Below are 19,146 nucleotides of genomic sequence, written 5' to 3' on the forward strand. Positions count from 1 at the left end.
CTTAAGATCAGGAAGTGCTGATATCCTGCAGGTGTAAAGAACAAAAAAAAGATACTGGATTTACTTCAGCTTCTCCAAATAGCAACACTAAGTTAGTGATCAAAAAATACCTCAGGTATTCCTAAATCCTTAAAAAAAAAATCTAATAAAGACACTCCACTTCCTGCATTATGTTTTTCTGTTATGCAGAGGATCTGCAGAACATTGCCTCATCTGTCAGAGCTAAAGTTCAGTTTAATAATGTTGTCCAGGAACATCCAAGCTCCTTAAACCAGAAAAGTTAAGATACTCTCTACTTGAGTGTGTAGGAGACAGGAATGTTTTCACTTCAGGCAAAGTAAGTAAATAAACGAAAGCAGAGCACTAAGTCAAGGGAATAATAAAGCCTTTCTGGAATATATTCCCTCTGCATAAGGAATCTTCTCTTAAACATAAGAGAGTAAAAATGAGCAAGAAACCAACTATAGCCTCATCCAGGATTAAGTAGTTATATTACTTATACACAGCTTAGTTTCTATACTCTCTTACATATTCTCCTATTTTTGGACTGAACTTTGGTTAACACTTATACGTAAGGAGAAATTCACTCTGGCATCACCTGCTCCTTGCTCTGATTGCCAGCACCAGCCTGAAGCTGGAGTATTTGTGCTGATGCAGAGCAACAGAGAACAGCAATACCACTGCCCATGAGATGAGATTTACATCCTCCCCTTCTGCACTCTCTGACACTGCCCCAGTACCCTTTGGAGCCCAGCCCACTGTTGGATCCACTTGCTCTGGGCCAGCTGTTAAGTGTGTCATCCTACTCAGCCTTGCTCCTTTTGAAGCTTCAGAACAGGCTCCCTAAAGCAGGGGAGCACCAGCCTGTACTTCAGAACTTAGGAAGAAAGACCCAGTGTTTTGAGGCTGCAGTCACATAATTGCTTCCTGATGATGATGATGGATTAACTGAAAGCTAGATCTACCTTTGTGTTATCCAAGGTACAAACTTCTGGTTTACATGTGCAACTCCTTAAGTATTTTTCCTTTTAATTGGACAAAACTCTGCCTAAGGGATAGTCCACAACAGTAAATGCCATTATAGTAGCACAAGGGATAGTGAGTGCTGAGACAGTTGGAGCTCTGAAGTACAAGTAGCTCAATTTCTCAGACAACACAGTTACCCCAGGAACAAATGAGTTATTTGCTATTAAGTATTTACAACTGCAGATGCAAAATTCAGTTCAAATGAATCCCTTAATTTATTTAATGCACACGTTTGTATTTACCTGGAAGGAGCAACGCCTACTAAATTAGGACCCAGCCCTCTGAACAAAGAACGAGGGCCTTCATTTTGCAAGATCATCCTAGAAAACAAAAAAGACAATACTGTAACATTCAGATCAAAATTAAGGAATGCACTGACAAACAAATACATCACTTTAACCTTTACTCTGAAAAAATACCATAATAACTGACAATACAGTGCTGACCACAAAAATTAGTTATTTCCTAGAATCAGAATAAAAAATTCCATTACGGTTTGACATGCCATAGAAATCCAGAAACTAGTGCAGAAGTAAGACTTATGATGCCAATACAGACTTACCTCAAATACAGGAACATATACATGCATGGAGTTGTCTGTCATCAGGAAGCTAAAGGGAGAAAATACTAAGAATGGAAATGTCCACGTTCCTGGAGGTTTTAGATTGTTCAGGAGGCAAAAATTCTTTATTCTATGCTACATTCCTTTCACCACCCTTTATGTTGTTTGTTGACTGTTTGGAGTGGAAGGGTCAGAGGGCAAAGGGCAAGAGAGGAGGAGAGGAGAAGGCTTGGTTTCACTGAGTCATACTCCATCTGAGAGCTCCTCAGGAAGATGTAAGCTCTCATAAGCTCTACTGCTTATGATGTCCAGCCAGGGACACTTTGGCAGTGTCCCTATTATCTCTTCTCAAAAAGAGACAAACCTCAATGTGGCTTTGCACATGCTACCCAGGTTTGATTCTACAAGATTCCCAACAGTACACTAAGTTACACATCAGAAGTTGGTATCTGGAAGGCTGCTTTCCTCTATATCCTGCCTTTCTCATACCCATACATTATTTAAATCCACTAGGTATTCAACTAGGAGCCTTAGCTTTATTCTTTGATATATGGTAACTAGTTTGGCTACAGTAAAAGGAAATTGCAAACTCCACCATAAGAAGTGGTCATTCCTTGAGGCTGGTGGGGATTCCCTGTTCAGTTCTGTACTGCTGCCTGTGTGCTCCTACCAAGCGCTGCTGCTGAGCTCTGGAGCCAGGGGTTTTTTGCCTTTTGACTGTCTTTGCTTCCAGAAAAGACAATCCTTACCTCTCCATGCAAGGATATTAACTGAGACAGGAGCGTAACCCATGCAAAGAGTCACAGTCTCAGTATAGTCCTAACATCTCATGTACCATGTCCACCATAAACACAGCTTGGGAAAGACTGCTTGGGTGGCAGCAGGGTGTGATCTTCCATCTTTGTGGAATTTACAGAGAAACAGGGGTTCAAGCAGCGAGTTGAGACCTCAAGTGAGGCATTACTAGTACTTTAGTGTTTGCAATACTTATCAAACAGAGCTGTGGATTTTAGAAAGCATTGAAAACCATTATGCAGCAAGGTACACTGGCATGGTAAGAGAATACTCACTAGTATTCAGTTTTAGGGAAGTCAATCTGTCCAACAATCTAGATGTTAATCACATTGCTATTTTACAAAGTCTGGTAGGACACGAGAGGAGAAACATGGACTATGTGCATCCCATTACTGCAAATTGCTCTAGCAATTACTTTAGAACCATATTTAAAGTTAATTCTTAACTACTTTCCCAAGTCCTGCAAAACAGAAGCCTGTGCTTGTTGATTTACAAACGTTGACCAATACACACGAATAGTTCTACTATATATTTCTTTTTCAAAGACAGATGCAGATTAATGACAAGTCAGTTACTCAATAAAGCACACTATCCTTGCATAAATGGCCATTTTATTTGGAATATACTATCAGAACAAATGACTGAAAGCCACCTATAGCACTGAAGGAGATTCTAAGCCTATTCTGATTTCCAGTAGCTGATTCACTACTGTTCTGCTGCTAAATCCAACTGAAAGTTCACATTTGCTTTCAATAAGCAAAAATGAAACATTGGTTCTGAAGTTACCAGCATTATTTAGGATATAATGTGTCCAGCAACATCTTACCTTTGTGTCCATAACAGACATCATTTCACTGTGTGGGTACTATTTCTCCACAGCAATAATTGCAATATTGAACACAAACTCAAAGACACTTTGGAAATACAAACTACTCTAGACCTGCCTGGTATCCTGAAAGCATTGTTAACAATTGCAGTGCTGAATCCAACTAACATGACCTGTGTCCACTTAAAACACTACTGAAAATCACTACCACCATATCCTGTGGTACACATGTATACATGCACATACAGCACATGTATTCAAAGCAGAAGGAATCTGTGTCTGAAGAGAAACTTAGGAGTGAAATGCACCAGGTCTATTTGTTTCTTCTGGATCTGAAGTCCCAAAATTTGACAGAGTAGCAAAGTTTTAGAGAGATTGTAACGGACAGGATTATCATGGAGGTAGTTACTGATGCTCTTCTGCATTCACAGCCACAGTTGGAGGAGTTCCAGAGTCTGCACTGAAAATAAGACACGGACTTTTTGCATTAATAAGCAGATCCCAGAGCCTGCACTTGTTCATTGAACAAGTGCAAAGGGCAAATCCATGGTTGGAAGAGCAGGACAAGTGCTCCATATGACCTCAGTTGACCTACTTATGTCACATGGAGAAGCCTGTGCTGAGAGGCCAGTGAGATTTCCATTATCAAGACCTCAGGTTTAAATTGTGCAATGTAAATTATGAGAATCTGTAATATGACATATAACACAGATATTTAAGAATAAGGGAATTTGTTTTTGTTGTCAGAGAATGGAGTCACCCGTACCAGTTATTCCAAGTCTGCTTCTTTACAGAGATGCCTTTGAACTCACCTCTGCTGATGCTTAAGATGCAGAAGTGATTCTACAGCAGTCAGTTCACTGAAATTCTGACGTAATCTGCCTGATTCTCCCTGCTTTTAGGCTGAGTATTGAGAGCCTTGGAGCGCTGCACCGAATTTGCTGAGACAACCAAACTCTGACAACCGTGAGTCAAAAAAAATAAAATCAAGTGACAGTAAGGGCATGAGAGTGACAGAGGAATCCAGTTTTATTTTCCCACTACACATCTCCAGCACCTTAAACAGGAGTAATTCTGTCCTGCACCTATGTATTTTTATTGTCACAGTCCATTGCCAGGTTATTTGGGATTTTTTGTCATATTTAGTGTATTTAAAGAACTCGAAACCCAGACTTTGCATCTCAGTTGTTTGATAATGACCTGAAAGAAAGCACATCTAAGCAAAAAACAAAAGCAGCAGAAGAGACATTCTTGTATGACAGATAAACAGCACATGTAAGAAGATAACTGTTAAAAGCAAACTAACACAACAAACAAGCCCTACCAATGAAGGTCATCATGTATTACCTCTGCCTCAGTCTGAATTCACTTCCTGGGAATACTCAAGTTATTTTTGGCTTTAGGGATCCTTTTAAAGCATAGCAGGCTTTTAGCAGAGGAAAGTAAGAAACAAACATCTATTCTACCTGTTATTCATTTGGATACACTTCTAGACAGAAGATAAATTCATCACCAAGCATTCAGAAAAAAGTTGAAGGGCTCAGCTTCCATCGAGAGAAGCCAATAAGGCAAGCGTGTCAGATGGAACTCTTCTTGCTTGTCATGATCCAAGCCTTTCCTTCCCACATATCTGTTCACCTACCAAGCTCACACATAAAAAGGCTCTGAATCAAACCTTTCATGCTAAGGATGATCTTCCATTCAAGAAGCTATTTGGATACAACCTCCATATAAGCAAATCCTATACACTAACCAAATAAGGCCTAAATCCTACACTAACTGCCAGAAGGGGCCCTCTACAAACTACTTCTCACTAATTAATGGGGAAGAGAAGATAGATGATTGAGTCTTGGCAAATTTTTTCTAATGCAAGAAACAGCAGCAAGTCCTTCCTGGAGGAAGTCTCCCCTCATTCCCAGATATTGAAGGTACTTCTGCCCTTAACTGGCTAGCTTGAGTCCCCTCGAGTGAAGGGAACCCTGCCTGTGGTCTGTACAAGCAGTTTAACTATGGCCTCATAACTTTTCTGCTGGCTCCTGAATTACACAAGCACTGCTGGCAAGGGGAAGAAAGGCAGTCAGTCACCTTTCAGTGAGGCATCATGCAAACAAGACATCCCAGACCTTTGCAGAAGCTGGGTGTACTTATTTCTTATTAGTTCTAAAAAAATGTTACTAGTCACACATCCACCAGAGGATATTCAAAAGCTGAAAAGTGTATGGAGTGGTGAAAGTCGAAAGAAACTAAGAAACTGAGTTAATTTTCATTGCCTCCATATTCAGTAACTTCCAGGATTTGGATAACACTTTCAGGATGAGAGTGAGAGCCTGGTTGTGTCACAGTGCTCCCAGTGAACTTTGGGGATGCAGTTTCCAGCTGTGTGTTGTACAAGGTATATGTGCTCTGGCTAATTCACGATACAAACTCAAGCATGAAGGACATTGAGAAAATTGGAATGTGAAACTTACAGTTAAAAGGCAAAATATGGAAAGTCATCTCATGGTAACATCATGACAGACAATATTTTGAGTCTTTCATGCAGATTTGTCCATAACACTTCTCTCTTCCCCAAAATGAACCCAAAACCTAGAGACATGTACACTCACTTCAAACAATGGAGAGGTCCAGGAGAAACTCTGGTCACTCTGTTGACACCAGCACCACTCACAGTGTTAAGATGAACTTCAGAGATGTAGAGAGTCACAGAGGAGGACTGCAATCGTGTCTTCACAACTTCCAGTGGACATGTCAGAATTGCACCAACAGTACCTCCACATCTGCAAAAATAAACAGGCTCATCACATTTGTAATTGCAAAGAAACTGAGGGATACATTCACATAGAATTAGCATTATAATATAGTCAAACTGCAAAAGGTAGAGAACCAACTAGAACATGTATGACAGTGCTGCAGCTATTTGCCCTTGAAGGCAAGCGAACTGTTAAGTCAGTTTGTTAACCCCACAAAAGTTGGAGTGAAAAATTAAATGGACAAAAAGTGGTGAAGGAGCACAGTCTTCAGTACATGCTGTTCAAATCAGCTCTGGAAAGCAGCTCAGTAGCTGAAATGTTTAACTTCTTACGGTAAATTTTAACTGTTCTTTTTAATGTTTAGTGCACTCCTGACCACAAACAAGGTGCCAAAAATCCTTAAGGGTAGAAAAGATTTATGCACTATGCACACAGGGCTACATGTAAAACCTGGTAAAATCTGTGCCATGGCAATTAAATAACATCTTCAAAACCCCATTTGTATTTTGGGCATCGTACCATGAAAGCAGAGATTTCCTGAGTGTTTCCCGAGTTCTGCCACTACAGTAAGGCAGAATAAGATACTACAGAGTAGAATCTGGGAAGACAAAAGAGCTCAAGGGGATGAGCAGGTAAAGACTTGTGAGTTTTGCCTCAATCTGTTCCTGTGAGCATGTCCAGGCAAGCCGTGCACAACTTGTGCTGACAGTGCAGTTCCTGCCGTGCTGCTGGAGCAGAACACAGCCAAGAACGCACTGCCTTTGCACAGCCCTGCTCAGAGGATTCTTCTACTTCTGATTCATTACTTGCTTATTAAGATCTGCATTCCTATCTGTTTAAATACACCCTCTGAGGGAAAACCACCAAATTCACAAATTCTGATTTCCACGACAGCCCCAAATGCCTTTACATTACCATTACAGAAAAGCCCTCGACATTTTCCTCGAACCTTTTCAGAGATCAGTATTCTTAACACTGCTAAACACCCTTCTTAAAACTATGACCAGGACACTATATCCTTTAAAAAGCAATCAAAAAATCCATCCCAACACATAAACATAGATTTCAATTCAGGTATTAATGCTAACAACTCAGTTTGAAATCCACTAACACATAAACACAATTAGTACTACATTCAAAGGGCCCAGCATTTGCTTCCCCAATGCAATAACTAGAGGAGGTGTTTGATTCTGACAACATAATTATCAGCTATTTCTTTTCTAACACAAGAAGCTCAAACACCCCCAAAACCTTTAAAAAGCTGTAAGCCTGTTCAACAATCTTTTTAAAATAATGTTTTCCAAAATGCAAAGGAGAGTTCAGTCCAAATTAGGAGTAACAGCTAAGACTCAAGATTCCCTATAAATTTTTATAGGTGGGTAGACTGATGACTCTTCTACTGCAGAAAATACAAAAATACAGCACTGCATTCTAAAACAGTAATCTTTTTGTATGGATTGAACTGACAGTACAGCTGCAAAGTAGGATAGCATTTCATGATGTTCACTTAATGCTCCATTTAAACCTAGTGACCTAGAGGTGTCCTATTACTAAGCCTAAAGGCATCTTGCCCATCTCTAACTCCAACATTAGTCTGAAGTCTACTCTTCCAAGGTTTCATTGAAGAAAGATATCAAGTTTCTTTATCAGTCTGGAAAAAAGTGTTATGGCAGGAGAATGACCCAGTCTTTCAGTGTGTGTTGCACTCACACAGTTACAGACTGACACACATCTTGGAGTAGCATGCTTGGAGTGAGCAATTCACTTGCTTCTAATTGTATTTTAAAATTAGAGTTGCAGAAAGACAGGATAGATGTGCTAAGATTTATTTTAGCCAGTGCTGGACACAGCAGGAGCTTGTAACATGTGAAGGTTCACAACGTGAACACCACATGAGAACCACAGGTAGACCAGCCCTCAAAACAACTTGACATGAAGAGGCTCAAGCTCTAAAGCTCTGAGCAGACAGCAAGTTACTGTACTTCCTGCAGTTCAAAGCAGACATCACCCTAAAGTAATGTGCCTCAGCAGGCAATGCAGGAAGCTGGCTTTAGAGTTTATTTCCTTTCTTGCAACCTCTCCATTTCCAACTCCCTTGAGCTTACTTTCCTGAAAATCTTTCTGCATTTGATTTTGGGCAGGTTACATGAGAACTTGATTTTGAGCAACAGTAATCACAAGAGAAAGCACATAGTATTATTTATATTAATGAGATAAATACCATGCAAGTGGGGAAGAAAGTAGGACAAGAAAACCCCATGGCCTACATTCTTGAACAGGGCTTGGAATTTGAAGCCCTTAATGCTCCCCAGCTACCTCACACCAGAAAAATCTTCCAAAGTTGAAGATTAATGCTGCCCTGGAGCTTGTGTCCTGCATGCTCCCCTGCACCACACCCAAATCACGGGGGTGCCTGACTGCAGCAGCACTTCTGCCAGACATTCACTGTGGATGGGTCAGACACACCTCACTCCACAATGGATTATGAGATTACTGGGGAAGAGGGCAGATACACAGCTACTCAATGTTTGCTCTTTTTAAGTCTGCCTACAGCAAGCACTTGTCAGTGGCAGCCAGTAGATGTTTACCTGCAATCATAAGGAAGCAGCAGATCACCTGCCTCCCTTTAAGGGCCTTTACCTGCATTACATTCTGCCATTCAAGTCATTTCAAATAATCAGCACCCTTGGCAGCTTCTTGCTGTTGTGGTGTTGGGTAGTTTCTTTGGTTTGGTTGATGATTCAAGATGATTCAATTGAACCCAAGACTATTTTCAGTGTTTCCCGCTAACTATTGACAGTTTGAATTAAGCTTCTTCTCTGTCCCCATCTTCAAGATCTCAAACTGCTACTTAGAGTTGAAGAAAGCAAAAAGGTTTATAGTGCTACATGGTTCCATATCACTCAAGTCTTGGAAAAATCCCCAATTTCTACTTCTGTCAAAGTCTAATACTCCACTTTCCCAGCCCTCAAAAAGTCCCATATAATAGAGATAACATCTGGAACTGAAGGAGTTGAAAGAAAAGGCCTTGGTATGTTGAAGAATCAGACCTTCTCAGTGGTCACAAGATCCACTGAGTTTGAACAACCACTAAATGAAGGCATAATGCAGTAACTACTCTGACTTGTCTAGTTCACTTGACCTTTAAGATAAACACTGCAAGGCTTGACAAAAACCTGTTTATGAGGAACTGTCGGTAAACAGAGCTTGTGGTTAAATAAAGAAGAGAGACAATTCAAGAACTATGCACTCTGTACAAATAAGCAACTTCTAAGCAGCAATACCAGCTGCTGTCACCAGCAGCAATGACAGTGTGTTTTACTTAGAAACATATTTCTGGCCTTGCTTATTTAACACACTACTGGAAATACTGTCAAAGAGACAGCTACATTTTTGTGCTCCAAGTCCTGGCAGGCCATTAGCAGCCAGCCAGCAGCTCCAGCTTCCAAGTGTTCTATAAATTGCCAGCAGACTGCTGCCACCTTCACTGCTACCCTCCTCACCAGCTCAAATTAAGGGGAGTTTTTTTAGTTTGTGGTTTAACACAAATTATGGGCTAGCATAGTTGGGAAAAACATTTTTTTAAGAGTTAGAAAATGATTAGATTTCTTCTCCTCATAACATGGGTGGGATTTTGTGAACTACTTCAGACATTTTTACTACCTAAGACCACTCTGGGGCTTCAGTATCTCCAGTCATGCACTAGGCCCCAACAACTGTGACTTGTAAGAACACTTACTAGTGTGCAAATTTTTCTCCAGGATTAGATGGGTTTCACCTGGTAGAGTAAATAGGTGAGCAAATACATTCCTGCTGATAGAGTGTAAATGGCAAGTGAAAAACGGCAAGACCTGAGACACTTTTGTGTCTGAACTTTTATAGCACTTTTTAATGAATGCTGTTCAGAAGACCACTTGCTCCTCTTATCTATCCTAGATGCGACATTTTCCTCTAATCAATGTTTACTATAAGCCTTTTTCAACTTTGCCAAGTGAGTATAAAAACACCCACAAACCTTTAATCAGAAACACCTGATCATAAAAGGGTATGAGAAACCACCTGTAGGGCCCAAGTAAACTGAAGGGTAGAAACCCAAAGATCAGTGGATAAATCCATAAAAACAAACACACTGGTAAAAAAAAGAGGAAAACCAAAATCCCACCACTATTAACACTGTAAAGTTAGAGAATTAAGTCTTCAACTCGAGCCTTCTTGTACAGTTTAAGAGACATGGTGCTCAGTGAAACAGATACATATACATCATGAGACATGTAGTTATTATCTAACCTGCAGGATCATGACAAACTTAAAAGAAAGACAGCAAAACTAAGAACAGTTGTATACTGGACATCTCTCGGACAGAAGAACCTAGGGAGATGACAATGCTCACCTAAACTATAGCTTATTCCAGGCAGCACCCATGGAAATAAAAGCCCCAAACACCCCACCCACAATACATTTAATTTGATCCGTAACGTGCATTTAGAAGTCCATCACCTCACCAGACTAACAGAAACAAACCTGGATCTACTGGGCTTTAAGCTATGCTGGTAGTTGAACACAGACAATTCTGACAACCATTTTCCCCAGACAGATCTGTATTATTTGTGTGATGCTGCAAGGAAAGAAAAATGCACGTGCTTCAAAAACCTAAACCCACTTGGTGTTCAAATTCCAGGTTCTGTTTCCAGAGATGGTTGCATAAGAAAGCCTTCTCATATTATTCCAAGTTGAAGATATCTGCTAAGGAGTCACTGTGTTTGTCCAGAGCAGTTAAGTATCTTTTACTGTTACCTTTCACACCTGCAAGTAAGAGCAGAGAGCTCCAGCATGGATGAGGGTCTCCAATCCAGGCAGTGGACTGTCTATAAATGCTCTAAAGGAGATTAAAATTCCCAGTGTTAATGTCAGCTGACCTAGAACTGAAACTTTCAGTGCAAGACTTTTTTTACTCCTTGAAATAATGATATATTTTATAAAAATAAAAGACAAGCCTGCATGGTGTCAGTCTCAGATTCACCTTTCACAGTATTGTAATCACAGCCTCAAAGACTTGAAGATAACCCCTGACCCTGTTATCTCAGGTCTACATTCATTCATGTATTTTACCAGCTATTTATCTTTCCTGCATGAAAATGAAAGTTCCATACAAATACTGGCTGTCAAAAGAAAAGCAAGAAAACTGAGCTCAACATTCTGTCAAAAAAAAAAAGAGGTATCCAAGCCTCTTGCAAACAGAACTCCTTCCTATCTCATCACTGCAAATTCAGTCCCAAATCTGTCAGCAATTTCATGGAGCCATCTTACGACCAGAGTAACTTTCCTATCGACAAAGTTGCAAGTTTGGATATTAAGTTTGCAGTATCAGTCTTTTGATGACATATAAGGGCTTTAGCAAGTACAGCTTACAGAAAAAGCAAGAATGTAGCTCATTAAACCTGAATTTTCACAGTTTTCCTGTTATTATACTGTTCAACTTGCAGATTATAAGCATTTCCATCTTCAGTATTAATATAGTGTCTAGGAGCACTGGCAGCCAGAAACCCTTAAGCCCCTTATTCCCCAATTATGTTTCTTTACTAATAGAAAATAAAAGTGAGATAAGCTCACATCCTTAAACTAAAAATACTAATCAAACCTGCTATTTCTAATTAACAGTGTAAAAATAAAATCCCTTGATGGGCCGCCACATAGAAACCTACAAATGAAAACAGGAAAAACAGCACCAGGGGATCAAGCATCACTGTGTTCTGTTATCCAAAACAAACATCAGCAACTAACAGTGTAGCTTGTACTAGGAGCCAGGGGAAATTTACATTTACAATAACATTTGTGTTAAGTGAAAACCACTCCAAGCATCTGCATCTAGAAAGAAATATGAGAAACGTACCAGTGGCTCAGTGTCTCAAATACTGACCACAATTTCCACGCAATTTGATAACTCCATGGAGCAAAGCCCAAGCTTTAAACAAACAGTCTTATTCCACACAGAAGCCTATCTGAATATAAAAATAACCAAGTTTGGACAGGAAAGTACTAACCTTCTTCTCACTCATTCTGAAAGACATCCAGGTTTACATCCTAGGAATGTATGTTAGGGCAGAGAGGAGCTAAGTTATAACTGACTAAGTTGAGTCGGTTATGACTCAAGTGGCTATTTTCTGAAAGGGCATAAAAAAGTCTCCATTATCACAATACCCACTAGAGATTATCATCTTTTTAATCAGAAAACCCCAAGAGTCTTTCACCTTTACTTCAAAATTTCAAGTGTCTGATCTGAGAATTCAAAGATTTATCTCAAATACATTTTCTGCACCTCCATCAGAGTGATTTCAGTGACAGACCAATTTGAGACAGCTCTATAATCAAGACAAATAAAGAGACTCCTCCCTACACTCTCTCACATATTAAACTAGAAAACAGTCAACTTTCTGCAGGAAACATCGGAGCGAAGAAGAGAAGCAAACCTGACACCACCCAACTGTTAACTCAGAAAAGCAGCTGAACACACCTCCAAACCGAAAAAGGTCCCTCTTTTTGCTGAGGAAACACTCAGGCAAGTTCACTGCTCTGATGGAAGCTTGCATGATACAAAATTACTATCATAAGCTTTCTGGAAATTAAGTAAAAAAATCATGAACACCTGAATATTATTTTTGTAGCCAACACCTGAATTTTCATTCAATATACCAATTATGATTGTAAGCAGGTACATCCAAAACATATTAATCTTCCCTATACAGCAAAACATTAAGGGTTTCTAGTACTCTTTTTTTAAGGAATCAATACTCTCCAGGACATGGTGTGACTCTTGGGGAGAGCTCTGTGCAGGGCCAGGAGCTGGACTTGATGATTCTTATGGGTCCCTTCCAACTTGGCATATATTCTGCCATTCTGTGAACTAGAAGAGCATGTAACTGTCACTTATATACTTAAACCAAAATGTTAATCTACAACCTATATTTCAATCACAAGGCTTTGTAATTTAAGGATGGAGAATGTTCAACTGATTTCTTCTTTATTTGGAATAAAAGCACCTGAGTTTAGACCACCAACATGTTGTCTACAGTCACAACAGTTGCTGTGTGACTAGATGATGGAAGAACACAAGATATGCAAAAAAAAAAATCTAGAGCCTAGCAGCTACAGAGAAACCCCAGAATGGCCCCATCTATGTTACTAAACCAGCAATGTCAGCTGTTAGTTTCATTTCAGAAATCAGGAACTAAAGAATGAACTTGGACACTACAAAAAAATCCCAGCAGACTGAGATATTCATGTTGTTTTCACAGAGACTCCAGTGCAACATAAAGGAAAACAAAGTTGCCTTGCTTTTTAAGTTTCACCAAGGCTAAAGATCACTCTGGAGCGCTACAGATCACCTAATTTGCAAAGTCACGAGATGACCCTGAAAACTTTTCTACTGCTAAATGAGACCAAGTATAAACTGTTAGCTTCAGTGGACTATGGCTACAGGAAACACGTGGCTGGCACATGCACATGAGGAAACCGCACTCAGCCTTTTCCTCACAGAGTAACCCTTGACCCAGCTGGCCAGCAGCTCACCACAGACCAGAGCTCTCTGCAGAAAATAGGAATGAACCAGTTGAGTTCAGCAATCTTCATCCAGTCTTAAGTTTCAGGTTTGTAAACCTGTTTGTGACAATACACACAAATCTGCCCAGTAATCCCCCCTGTGCAGAGCTATCAAGTGAGCACCACTCACAGAATCACAGGGATTGGAAGGGACCTCTGGAGATCATCCAGTCCAACCTCCCTGCCAAGGCAGGGTCACCTGGAACAAGTGACACAGGAACATATCCAGGGGGGTTTAAAATGTTTCCAGGGAGAGAGATTCCACAGCTTCCCTGAGCAGCCTGTTCCAGTGCTCTGCCACCCTCAACATAAAGAAGTTCTTTCTCATATTAATGAGGAACACTTATTATATTTTAGTTTAGGGCCACTGCTCCTTGCCCTGTCGCTGGGCACCACAGAAAGAGTTTAGCACTGTCCTCTTGACACCCCTGTGACATATTTCTATGCATTAATGAGATCCCCTCTCAGTCATCTCTTCTCTAAACTAAACAGGCCCAGCTCCAACAGTCTCCCCTCATAACAGAGATGCTCCAGACCCCTAATCATCTCTGCGGCCTCCGCTGGACCCTCTCCAGCAGATTCTTGTCTTTCTTGAACTCCTTCTATTGCTTTTTTTTAAGTGCTTACAAGGATGTGAAGTCTTAAGAAAAAAATTATACACTGCTATATCTGCCTTCTGCTGCATAACCACTCTCCTCTTAAACAGAGTGCCAGAAATTAAGGGGTTGAAAAAGCCCCCCCACAAGCAATAGATCAGGTGCATAATGAGCACAAACCTACAAAGTGTGCCAGAAGCAGAGAAGGTGCCTACGAGTAATCGAATTCACCCAGACCTGGTCAGAGTAATGTAAATACATTATTGTTCCACCTCAAACACCCCAGTCCAGAGGCAGTGAGCTCATTTCTGTCAATGAAGAGCACAAATGGAAATCACAGCTCCAAGCTCTCCCACGGGATAAAAAGCACGTTCTCAGTGTGTCACTCCCACTTCCGCACAGCCACACTCGCTCCCCAAACACGCTTTTACAGTCAAGCCAATTAGGGTCCCCAGCTTTCCCTTTTAAGCCAGGTGCCCTTCCCACCCTGTCCCGGGAAGGGCCACAGGCTGTGCGACCACGTACATCCCGCGCGTTTTGCGGCTGAAAAAGACAGCGCGACCAACCACCTGCGAAGGTACAAGAGTTACCTCAAACCTAAGTAAAGCTACAGCGGACACACCTCTACTTCTAGCTTCATTCTTCCCTCCCACTGCTTCTGCCTTCGTGGGTGGAACGCTGCAGGGCCGTGTCAGGCAGCACACCCCGGAGCGCCGGAGCGCATTCCAGGGACGCAGCGGCCCTTGGGACACGAGCGCGACCGGCCGGGCACTCCCAGCCCGCCGAGCCACCCGGCGTGCCCGGGCAGCCTCTGGCATACAGAGTCCTTCAGAGCGGGCTTCTCCACGAAAACACCGGATAAGGGACAAACCCCGGGAACGGCGGCGGTTTTAAGAGAACCTCCACCCCAGCGCTCCACCCGCGACACAACACAACCCCCAGGCCCGAGAGGTCCCAGGGCCGGGCCCGAACGCGCACGGTGGGCCCAGAAGGGCCTCAGGGCAGCGGGCGGGGAGCTGAACGCGGCCTCCCCGGACCCTCGGGCACAGGGAGCGGGGCAGCCCCGCAAGGCCCTCCCGGGACACCCCCGGGCTCCAGGCAGCGGGTCCCGCCCCAGGCGCGGCCGCCGCCCCCGCTCCCAGGCTGAGCGGCAACGGGCGCTGGGCCGGACCTGCGGCCCAGGGATAGCGACGGGAAAGCCGGAGGATCCCAGCCCGTGCCTTGTTTCACTTACCCGCCGGCGAAGAGATGCACCAGGGTGTCTCTCTGGCTCATCCTCGTCGCCTGCGCCCGGAAAAGGAGAAAGAAGTGCCGGGCGCTTCCGCCCCGCGCTCAGCGGGCCGCAGCTGGCGGGGCTGCGCTTAAATACGGGCCAGGCGGGCTCCGCCTCCCGCTCCCAGCTCCGCACACACACGGGCCGGGCGGGCTCCGCCTCCAGCGCCTGGCGGGGCCCCGCACACACACATGGGCCGCGGCCGCCGCTCCCTGCGCGGGGGGGCCGGGCTCGGCCGGGAACCGCCTCCCTCCCCTCCCGCCGCGGCCGTTGCGGCGCGGAATGTGACCGACATGAATATGCACAATCATGAATATGCAAAATATGAATATGCAACGAGCCCTTGGGCTAAACAGACACGGCTATTGGCTGCGGGGTGTGACGTCACCGCAGGAGCGGGACCTGCCTCATGAATATGCAACACCCCCCGAAGTAAACAGAGGCGGCCGTTGGCTGCGGGGGATGTGACGTCACCGCGCGCGCTGCCTCATAAGCCGGGCGGGGAGTCAGTGGGGTTTTTTCTCCCTCAAGCCGTGCGGTCGTGGCGCAGATACGGCGAGACCGGCGCTGTCGTGTCCCTGCTTCCCCTTGCCTTTTTCTTTTCTTTCTAATTGGCATTATAAGCGCGTATAAGTGTCTAAAGCGGGGGTGCCAAGAGAACAGAGCCAGGCTCTGCTCGGTGGTGCCAGCCAACAGAACAAGAGGCAAGGTGCAGAAACTGATGCCCAGGAAGCTCCACCTGAACACGAGGGTGTTTAGGTGTCTTTACTGGGACAGATCGCCCGGAGAGGCTGTGGAGTGCCCCTCACTGGAGAGATTCCAGAACCGCCTGGACACAGTCCTGTGCCGTGTGCTCTGGGCTGGCACTGCTGGAGCAGGGAGGTGGGAGCAGATGCCCCTCTGTGGTCCCTCCCGACCTGACCCATCCTGTTACCTGCAGCTCCCTGGCCCCACAACGTGCCCCTGGGCTGGCCCTGGGCAAAGGGCACATCCAGCTCCTGCAGAAAATATGTGGGAAAGGGGTATGAAAAACTGCCCCAGGGCCCCCAGCACCCCCAAGCAGTGGTATTAGTAACGTGTGTGGTGCCCTTATGTTTTGTTTCCTCTTGTTTTCAAATTCTAGGTCATACCCTCAGCTCCTGAAGCAATGCATCTCCTCAAAGAGCACCCAAACAATGGCCTTTTGCATGTGTTTCCAAAGTGAGCATCCTGACTCACTGAGCAACTTTCAGCTTGTTTTTCCTCAAAAATACACAGATAAAGGAAAATAAATAAGGCTAAACAGGCAAATACTTAGCATCATGTGCAAAATTGTTGTCAGGATTAATATTTTGAAAATCCAAGCACCTAAAGCTGCATAAATGGCTAACTAAAATCTTCATGAATATCCACACAATAAATACAAAAATCTTCCAAAATATAAGCAGCTGTCTCACAACAATTTTTTATATGTGTACTAATAAAACAGGAATGCATCCCCTGAGCAGGTGAACTGATGTGGAAGAAAAATAAGCTGGAAATGTGAAGTGAGATTTTGCAAGACAGGTGGGATTTAAGGAGGAGGCTGGGTGGGAGAAGTGTGAGATGTGGGGGGACTGGGGAAGAAAGTCATTACATTGAACTGGAACAAGTAAAAGTAGGACAACGATTTTGCAGTTGCTGTTCTGCATTGCTACTCCTCACAGAATGCAGTTGAAACTAATGATCAAATGACTGATAATTGTTCCAAAACAGAAAAACAGTCAAGACTTTCACAAGCCTGTAGTACATGTACATGAGATATGTTAAATTTAGCATTCAGAAAGTGAGAAAGGATCATGTGCTGCTTGGCACAAGTTGTCACAGGGAAAAGAGTAAATATATTCAGGTTAATTAAAACAGATAAAACATTTTGAGGGTACTGGAAAACTCCACCAGTGACTTTATTAAATGCTGCATGAAAGACGGTCATATAAGAAGTACTTAGTGTGAGGTCACAAGTTCAATTTTTTTCCAATTCCCTCAATAGTAGCTTAAGAGGGAACAGAAGATGGGTTTTCTGCAGGCCATGTGATACCATCCAGCGAGCACATGTCCCAGAAAACTCAAAAGCAGATTAAATACCAAATAAAGGTTCTGTTTCATTCTGTCTCTGTGTAGGTGAACGCCTAATCTGGGAGCTTTTAACTTCATCTGGCACTTATGGCTTCCACTGAGAGAAATGAAAAAATGTAAATGTGATTATTTTCATGAATACTTAGTGAACAGCTAGAATAAGTAGTGCTATTGAAACATTTTATTTATGTAATTAGATACTCTGTAATATTTTTAATTGTATCTTTTTATGGAACCTGTAGTTTTTCATTGAAATACTTAACAGACCTCAACTGATCTATTTTCAATTTTTATTAGGAGTCTGAAACACTTTGATTCAAAATCATTTTGCAATATTCCTTGAGAGCTGACTACTACTTCTATTCTCCTTGCTAGGCTGGACTCTCTTACTGGACAGCATATCCCATAATGTTTGATGGATATGGATCCTTACAGTGTATTTCATCTGTAGGGAAGAAGTAAGTGTGGAGAGGAAACCCCTCGTACAATCACTCTTTAGAGCCCAGAATGTAAATGAAAGCATCCAGATCACATGAGGTCCCATTTTGAAAAGATTTTATTCATCCCAGTCTTTGTAAGATTCTATTTTTCCCCCATAATTTTATTACAGAACCTGAGTAACTCAATCTTCTGTCTTTTTCACCCCTTGATTCCTTAGAAATAATAATTTAAAAAAGAACTTTTTTTGTTGGGTTTGGGGTTTACTTTTCATGTTCTGCTTGGTGTAAACCAAATCTGTAGTAGGACTCAACAAAGTGACAACAAGGAGAAAAAAAATGTAACCCCCCCCTTGTTTCTGTGTTTTCTGTCTCTGAATTTTTCTCAGGATACATGTACCATGTGCTGCACTTTTTATCTGGTAGTCCTTGAACAGAAAATACCCTTTCTTAAATTTCACAAGTGGCTTTCTGTGTAAAAAAAGAGCTATAGAATACATTAGAATACCTGATTCACCTGGGGTTTTTTCCTGCTCTTTTATAACAGCCTAAGGTGGGATAATATATTTTTCCTATGTAGCAGAATCTCTGCTGCCATTTTTTAATTAGGTTCTAAAAATTGCATTTGTATTTTTGTTCGAAACTACTGTGTTGGATTCATGTTCTTATTATTGTGGTTCTAATGACCCTCTCTTTTTTTAATATTTATATGACCACATATCACAAGTTTAAAATATACAGGAAATGAGACTATAACTCCACATTTGAAACAGATTTAGTGTCATCATGACTTTATTTACCCTATAGTGTTCTTTAAACAAATATTTGGCATCTTTTAACAGTGCCAAGGTTAACCCACATAAAACAATAGAAAACAATCCCCCTGTGAAGTAATATTTGTACTAAGCAACCTATTTTAAAATATTTAGCATTCTTTGATGCTCTGTTTATCTGACACATTATTCCTTTTCTTGACCAAGCTCACAGAAATGTATTTTCTCCCTTCAATAAATGTGGAAACAAGGTTTATTCAGTTGGGAATTTTGATTCTGAGCCATTTTAATCCACTTCTTCTGTGAAATTGAAATTATCCTGCTGTGGATTAAAATTATGTATTGATGACATGCAGTAATGGATATATGTATTATATGCTTATTTGGACAGAGGGAAATGGGTATCTGCAGGGGACTT

The 19,146-nt window shown here is 42.2% G+C and overlaps 1 protein-coding gene and 1 long non-coding RNA gene across 2 annotated transcripts in view; one reads left to right on the forward strand and one right to left on the reverse strand.

Moving 5' to 3' along the window:
* SLC25A36 (solute carrier family 25 member 36) overlaps nt 1-15,681 on the reverse strand; it is a 32,551-nt gene extending 16,870 nt beyond the window's left edge. The window contains exons 1-3 of the mRNA XM_027729349.2: nt 15,386-15,681; nt 5,816-5,986; nt 1,269-1,346 (exon numbers count right to left, since the gene is read on the reverse strand). Of these exons, the coding sequence (XP_027585150.1) occupies nt 1,269-1,346; nt 5,816-5,986; nt 15,386-15,426 (290 nt within the window). The 5' untranslated portion in view covers nt 15,427-15,681. The remainder of the gene's footprint in view (nt 1-1,268; nt 1,347-5,815; nt 5,987-15,385) is intronic.
* Nucleotides 15,682-15,970: 289 nt separating this feature from the next.
* LOC113992241 lies at nt 15,971-18,903 on the forward strand. The gene is made up of 3 exons (XR_003542176.2): nt 15,971-16,446; nt 16,548-16,969; nt 17,970-18,903. It is a non-coding gene; the product is annotated as an uncharacterized LOC113992241 (long non-coding RNA).
* Nucleotides 18,904-19,146: the final 243 nt, after the last annotated feature.

The sequence above is a fragment of the Pipra filicauda genome, unplaced genomic scaffold (genome assembly GCF_003945595.2).
Source record: "Pipra filicauda isolate LSUMZ 115617 unplaced genomic scaffold, ASM394559v2 scaffold146_size1912638_pilon, whole genome shotgun sequence".
Classification (NCBI taxonomy): Eukaryota; Metazoa; Chordata; class Aves; order Passeriformes; family Pipridae; genus Pipra; species Pipra filicauda.